At 39.1% G+C, this 7,832-nt stretch overlaps 1 protein-coding gene across 2 annotated transcripts; it reads left to right on the top strand.

Moving 5' to 3' along the window:
- The first annotated feature begins 459 nt into the window (after positions 1-459).
- Positions 460-4,700, top strand: LOC112901109 (protein FAR1-RELATED SEQUENCE 5-like). Of its 2 annotated transcripts, none has more exons than XM_025969943.1 (7): positions 460-635; positions 1,607-1,737; positions 1,849-1,944; positions 2,139-2,198; positions 2,470-2,577; positions 2,678-2,761; positions 2,849-4,700. In XM_025969943.1, exons 2-7 carry the CDS (start codon positions 1,627-1,629, stop codon positions 3,749-3,751), a joined length of 1,362 nt encoding a protein of 453 aa, XP_025825728.1. In that variant the 5' UTR covers positions 460-635; positions 1,607-1,626; the 3' UTR covers positions 3,752-4,700. The 2 variants fall into 2 exon arrangements, with proteins under 2 accessions (XP_025825728.1, XP_025825727.1); XM_025969942.1 differs by having other exon boundaries at positions 1,573-1,737.
- Positions 4,701-7,832: the final 3,132 nt, after the last annotated feature.

The following is a 7,832-nucleotide window of genomic DNA, read 5'->3' as shown; positions in this document are numbered from 1 at the left end:
ATGTTTGCAAAAGAAAATTGATTAGCGTCCAAGGATACTTGATTGGTGTCAACACAAGGAAAGTGAAAATCTGATTCGTGCGCGCTTAAGTAAAGGGAGACTGGGTACACTAAATGAGCTGCTAAAAAAAGATTTGGTGTTTGAGTTAGAATATTTTAGATTCGCTAAAATATAGTTATTCATTCCTTTCGTCAAACCTCTAAATCAGACATGTAAATTAACAAAAAATATGAATTTCCATCACTTTCGTCAGACCTCGAGACCTGATATATAGGCTATCCGCGAGGGGTACGATGGGTCTAATATAGTATTTCAACTTTTATAATAATAATATAGATTAAGCTATATTTTTAAGTAAAATTTTGGTGAAGCAATATGTGCTGTTTTTTTTAAAAAAATATATATTATTTTTAAATGAAATGGCGCAAACACAAATGAGACACAGAGAGACACCTGGGCAAAGCCCGACCCGGCCCGCATCTGCACGCACGAACCCTAACTCTCCCATCCACAACTCCCGAGCGAGCGCGGCGCAGCGATCCAGCGCGCGGGCGGCGTCTGGGGCTCCGGGTGGCGGTCGGGGCAGTCTGACGCGGCGACAGGCGCAACCCGCAGCTAACTCGTAGCCGGCAGAGGTTAATAAATTCCTCATCCCCAAATCTCCATTGTTACTTTGTTTTGAACAGGGAACTCGAAAACCACATATCTTACCCCTGCGACTCATCTTCAGTTGCACAGCATTAGATCAGTCCAAGCACTTTCAATCTTGTCACAACATGCGAAACTTGTTGATATCCAATGTTGTCCCTGCTACCACTAACACACAAATCTGGGATTTGTTATTCAAGGATTCCTTTTTTGTACATCGCTTGTCAATTAATCTGCATCACCAATCTTCGCTTCGGTGTCTTTAGTCGGTGCTGTGCAGAGTGTTGCCCATGTGATGGCCAATTGCCCTTGCCTCTTCTCGAACTCACCTCTGTGGCCTCACTTAAAAGGGTTGATTAATTGGCTAGGAACGAAATTTGAGGTAGAAAATAATTAGCAAAGGATTTAATTGTTCGCGGTGAGTGGGAGTCTCTTTTTTTCTGTTGGGGTTGGACATTACAGTGCTGCAAAGGAGCATGACTTTTTGTGGGTTACTGACTTCCTATGGCGAGGATCGTTCAGCAGATGTAGTTCTAGATCGAGTGCTGGTTGGTTGCCTTTGAATTACATTTCCCTGGTTTGGTAAAGAAGCCAATTATCGTGGTCATTGAGGGTGAAATGTATCCCTGGTTAGTTGGTTCCATTTCAGGCTAAACGTGGTTTTCAGACAATTCAGTACTCCTTTACGTCTTGCTTTCCAAGCTTCTGAGTGTGAAGGGTGTGCTTTTGTTTTGTTGCCTGGTCTCTGAAGTGCGGCTCTAGCATGCTAAATAACTTGCGGTGAATTCACTCGTGCTGCATCTACCAATATGACTACTGTTGCTGTTGTATACATGTCTGGCAGTTTATATTTGCATCAATAGCTTTATGTGTAGACCTTTTGCTTTGATGCATGTCAACTCACAATGCCTATCTTCCTGATAGAAAGCTAAAAACAATGGCCTAAACCTATGTATAGAGGGAGAGACAGAAGAAAAGATGGATCTGCATGCGGTTGAGATCAGCAAGAAAAAGATGGAGAGAGGTGCAGAATCAAGCCCCTTGCTGCCTGCTCAAACTTTGGCTGAGAGGAATTTGAAATCTTACCAGGTAAGTAAACTGAAATTTCTACTGCACACTCTGTGATCCTTGAAGCAATCTTAAAATTTAGATTTGTCTCATCAAAAGTAATAAATTAAGCATTCTTGCTAATATTTTCAGGAAACAAGTGGTGCTAATGGAGATTTGGGAATGCGTCAAGGGAATGAATCAGCAAATAGAGAACCTTATGGCCTCGTGGCATCTGCTATGAATAAGGTCAGCTGATCTCCAAACAAAAAATAACAAAACTCACCAGTCTTTAGATGTAGTTATTGTGAACCTAGAACATTGACCTGTTGTGATTTATGAAGATAATAATGAGGAATCCATATTCTGATGATACTTTGTACTTCTGAACACAAGGAAAATAAAAATGGATTTGCAACTTCTTCTTCAACCTGACATTGCAGGTCCATGAAGCACGGAAAGAAGCAGAAGTGGAATCAGACATGGCAATGGTAGAAATGGAGGTATGTGAAAAAGGAATGCGCTCATGATGTTAACTAGCTATGAACTTAAAGTACTTATGACAGATGAGATGTGCAAATCTTCCATGTATATTTTTGCATTTTTCCAGGTAATGCGTTGAATCGTTCCATTTATTTCACCAAATTGTTCCCTTCCATTATATAACAAAAACATTGCAGTATAGGAAGCTATTTAGAGGTCACATCATTTTCATTTGAATAAAACACTACAGAAGTATGAAATACCAAAAACTTGATATTTTAATATATGCAGAATACAAGCAGAGGGGACACAGATTTGGAAGAAAGATATGGAATCATGCTTGCTCCTGAACATGAGGTTAGAGAACATCGAAATCTTACAACTCGAGAAAGCCTGCAGGTATGATCTAAATATTCATGGCCACATAGTTTACAAGGCCAAAGAAATTGTATTAAATAAATATTAACGACTAAATTTCAGTGGCGTTGCATTTCAACAGTCACCTATTTTCCTATGGAATGATACCGATATGAACAGGCGGTCAGAAATACAGGTCCCAGGAGCTGGAGAGACATATGTTCAGGTACGTATATGCCAAAATTCTATTGCATGGTTAAATTTGTTGAACATTACTTTTCTTAGGAAGGTATAAACATTTTTTAAATTGCAGGAGCTGGGCCAAGACAATGGGAATGTCGTCCTAAATGAAGGAGATGAAGACCTCAATGAATGCCAAAAAGATCAAGCTGAAGTAGACGCTGATGGTGATGAAGACTATATGTTTCCAAGTCCAGAAGAAATGGAAAAGGCTAGGCCTCCAGAGGTTGGCATGGTATTTTCCACACTACAAGATGCTCATCGTTTTATCAATGTCTATGGGCAAGTTACTGGATTCGCCGTGATTAAAGGAACGAATTACAAGCACAAGAAGATAACATTTGTGTGCAACAAAAGTAGGAAAGCAAGAGAGACTGATACAAGACAGAGGAAGAGGAGAAGAGATGCCGTTGAACACACTCAATGTCGCATGAAGGTGACTGTGAAACTTGTTGCTGATAGATGGGAAGTTACAGCAGCTATGCATGAGCATAATCACCCACTTTGGTGTTCGCCCTTGTTGACCAGATTTTTCATGAGCCACAAGGACATGTCGGATGAAGAGAGACACTTCTCAAGAATATTGCAGGAAAGCAGAATTAAGCCGGCAAAGATAATGGAAATTTTCAGGAAATTACAGGGGAGACTCAAGAATGTACCTGTCAGGAAAGTTGATGTCAACAACTTGAAACAGTCTTACAGACTGATGAAGACTAGGAATACAGATATTGGAAGCACACTAGAGCATGTGAGAAGATTGCAAAAGGAGCAACCTGGGTTCTACTATGCTATGAAGACTGATGAAGATAGCACTATAAGAAATATCTTTTGGACAGATGCGCGAGCTAGACTTGATTATGCTTTATACGGAGATTTCATTCATTTTAATACAACTTATAGAACCAATGCATACCACATGCCTTTTGCGTCATTAATTGGAATTAATGGGCATGGTAAGCCAACTGTATTTGCTTGAAAATGATGAGGCAGAGACATTCTCTTGGTTATTCAGGACATTCTTAGATGTGATGGATGGCAAGAAACCAAGTATTATAATTACACATCAGGATTCAGCTATACAGAAATCAATTGCAGAGGTATTCCCTACAGTTTTTCATCGGTTCAGCATGTGGCATGTGGTGAAGGAAGCTGCAGCTGAAGTTGGAGGTTTTATGGTTAACAGACCTGGAATGGAAGCTGAGCTGATATGTCTTATTATAAATTCTTTAACTACTGAAGAATTTGGGAATGGTTGAAAGGAATGCTTGAGAAATATACTGCAGAATTGAATGAACACTTGAAGCACATGTATTGGACAAGGTCTATGTGGGTGCCAGTTTACTTCAGACATGTATTTTGCCCATTTATACGTTCCTTTGGACGTTGTGAGAGCACACATTCAATTTTCAAGGACTATGTTCTGCAAGAGGATACCATAGAAACCATCATCAGTCAGTATAACATTTTCCAAGAGGAGTCTGTTAGCATTGATAGATTTGAGTCAACCCTGCAAAAGCCAATATACTGTACTAGGCAACTAATAGAAAGGCGTGCGGCAGAAATTTACACGATGGGGCTGTTCTTGAAATTTCAGAAAGAGCTACTTGATGCATCAGCTTTCAATGTTTTTGAAAAGGAGGACAGAATCTATACAGTGCAAAGAGTCGTAGACTATGAGGATGCTGAATTTCCCAACGATTCCTTCACTATTGAAGTTGACATGAAAAATAAGACATTTAACTGCATATGTTCAAAGTTTGAGCGAGATGGAATACTTTGTTGCCATGTTCTGAGGCTCTTCACTCAGTTTGGAATTAACCAGATACCTGAACACTACATCAAGCAGAGGTGGACAAAAAAGTTCAGGGAGCAGGAGTTACAAAAACTTTGCATAGAAAAGACAGGATCAATTGCTTCACAAAATTCACTGAGATATGCTATGCTTATGAATAGGATGGCCGAAACTTGTGCTTCTGTAAGCAAGGATCCAAATCGAAGTCAAATATTCTTGGAAGAGCTCGAAAGGATCCAGCAGAAGATGTCAAGCAAAGCATAGCTCGCTGAGGGCACGGATGAAAGAACTACACAAGAAGATGAATGAAAGCAACGCAAATGAATAGTGAGGAAAAGTGGGAGCACAAGAGATGTTGTGCATGATCAGTACATGAAGTACTGTAGCACATAGCTTTAGATCAGTTGTTTTATTAGCTGGTTTGTTTAGGGGACAAGTCATTAGTTTGTGACTTTTTAGATGGCAAGCCATTAGTTTGAGATAAGTAGTTTTTTCCAGTATGATGCACCGGCGGTCCCTAAATTTGTAAGGGTGTGTTATTTAGATCCGTCAACTTTAAAAAGTGCAACTTTGGATCCACAAACTTGTAAGGGTATGTCACTTGGGTCCGATAACTCCGAAAGTGTATTTCCTAGGTCCACAAACATTTAAATTGTTCACTGCAGGTCTATATGTATCCATGTATGCACGTAACGTTGATATGGCATGTTGAATATAGGTTTTCAAGATTGCCAACATGGATTATGATGAGAATTGATAGTTTGCTCTTAATTTTCTTCTCTACCATGCCATCATCTCCCTCCTCTTGGCCAGCGGGTCATAGGTCGTTTGTCGATCCTGCCACTTGCTGGGTCGCCTAAGGCCGCCGCTCAGGGTGCCTTCTGTAGTGAAGTTGTTTTCGACATGGCCCTGGTGTGTGCTATTTCTGGTCATTCGATGGACGCATTAGTGGACGCGGTGGGTGTGTCAGAGAGTAGCTCGGATAGCATGACAGCTCATGCGGGGTTGAATCGGAGAGATTGAGAGAAGAGGGAGATAAATGAGACGAGCAGTCAACACGTCATGGTAGCATTATGTGCATATGTGGATATATATATATATATATATATATATATATTTATATACATATCCGTGGTGAACAATTTAAAAAATTTAAAAAGTTTGTGGACAATGGCGGAGCCAGGGAGGAGCCAGCAAGGGCCATGGCCCCTCTCAAGATCAGTGGTAATTTTTTTCATGTGTTATAAGTATACATGGATCATGAATACTATTTACAATGTGCACCTAAGTTATCAAGAGATAAAAATCAGCTATGACCCTACAACTAAATCTTGGAATCTCCATTCCTCCAAGGAAGAATAAAACTGAGGCTTCCCATTATCATTCGCATTGTAGTGATACTGTAGTATAGATCTGTTCCTCTCTCTCACCGTAAAATTAACCGGCTTCTGTGGCAACTGTAGTAGAAAACCGCAATAGCTAGGATAAGTCATCCTAAACATGCTCGTAGTTGTGGCTGAATAGTATACATATAATTTTAGTTTGTTGAACATTTACAACAGTACCAGTAGAAATAACATTCTTCTAATTTTTCTCACGTTTTGTATTCCACGATATTTTGAAGCAAATTGACACAATTCAGTTTTCTTTATATCAACAAATGCATCTACATGCTCAATCAGTAATCGCACCTAATAGCATCACTAGTACACTATTTCTATAATATTTTTTGTCCATACTAAATTGGAGTCTATATACTCTATTGCTTGAATTTTTTTTTATGAGTTCATTTTCTACTCAGTCTCTTGGCTCCTTCTATATGGTTAAATCTTGGCTCTGCCTCTGTTTGTGGATCTAGAAATATACTTTCGGAGGTGACGGACCTAAGTGATACATTTTATTTTTTCTCTTTTCTCTGGTAAGAGACTAGATATTAGTAGTTTGAGATGGAATATGTCTTGGTCTCAAGTGGTTCTGTCGACCCTACCCCGTTTTGGGATGAATGTCGATGTGAATGTGATGACGTATCACAGCTTATGCGGTACTTTACTGGATATGCTAGCTCCAAGTTGGATGAATTTAGCATGAAACCAACTGGGCATTTTCTTTCTATACACAAAGGGAGGATCTGATCAAATTGTCTTTTTGGTTGGTTCTTTACAAAACTTGTATTATGCCTATTAATTGTGGAGTTGGTATTGATGTCAAGCCTGCCATCTCCACTTCCCTACCTCTATATTTCGCTTATTTACCCATCTGTGGCATTGAGCACAAGCATTTGGGCAGTTTTGCTGTGATTTTTTTAGTACATACATAATTATTAAATTATGATTCTCCAATTCAATCTGCAACATGACAAATTAATAGCAGCAACAACTAGGGAAAAAAATGCATGGTGCTGGGAACTGAAAGACAGATTAATGACATCAACAATTCCATCAAGAATTTTCCTTGTTTAACCAACATTAATTTAGCCGCTGTATGTATGACTATAGAGTGCCATTGCTTTTTGATTTGGATCAAGCTCCACCAATACCAGGTCGCTGTATTTTTTTTTGACCCCATAACTAGAAAGATCAATTCTAGCTCTTTGCACTAACTTTTTTTTATTAAACTAACACCTCTATAACTTTGGAATGGCATTAAGCCAGTCTCAGTGTATAGTTTCGTCGCACCATTACCAAGACTGCCATATTAGCTGTATAATTTTGAAACAGTTCATAGTTTCATTGGATTGTTCCATAGACATGCTGCAATATTTAATTTTTTGCATAATGTTGTGATCGAATGTATGATGGGATAAAACCATAACATTCTCGGTGTATGTCTCATTATGTTTAATGAAACTTGGTAATCTAATCCGTTTGGTTTCATGGGATGAAACTCTCTTTCTATCTAAGATTACCAAGTTAGTAAAATTGTTGATATGTCATCAAATTTAATGTTCATAAAACTCATTAAATCTCCATTAAGACCTGCCTTTGTTTAACACAAGTATCAACAGTGGCCAAGAGTGAAGCACACGGTTGCTAGGGGCGCAAAATTGCTAAAGCTGGAGTACAAAGTGAATGGCGAGAGCATTATTTAAAGTCGTGCAACTGCTACGTCAAGAGGAACCAGTTTCATGTGGATTGGGTTAGAGTTGTAGATGATGTTGACCCACACCTTCTAAACACTTTGAGATAAAAGATTATATTCTTCATAGGAAACGAGGTTTGCGGTCATGCTTGTGTCATATCTTTTCAAAAAATTATAAGCGGGGCGA

The sequence above is a fragment of the Panicum hallii genome, chromosome 7 (genome assembly GCF_002211085.1).
Source record: "Panicum hallii strain FIL2 chromosome 7, PHallii_v3.1, whole genome shotgun sequence".
Lineage (NCBI taxonomy): Eukaryota > Viridiplantae > Streptophyta > Magnoliopsida > Poales > Poaceae > Panicum > Panicum hallii.
The sequence above is the reverse complement of the archived record's forward strand: the minus strand, read 5'-3'. Positions and strand labels throughout refer to the sequence as shown.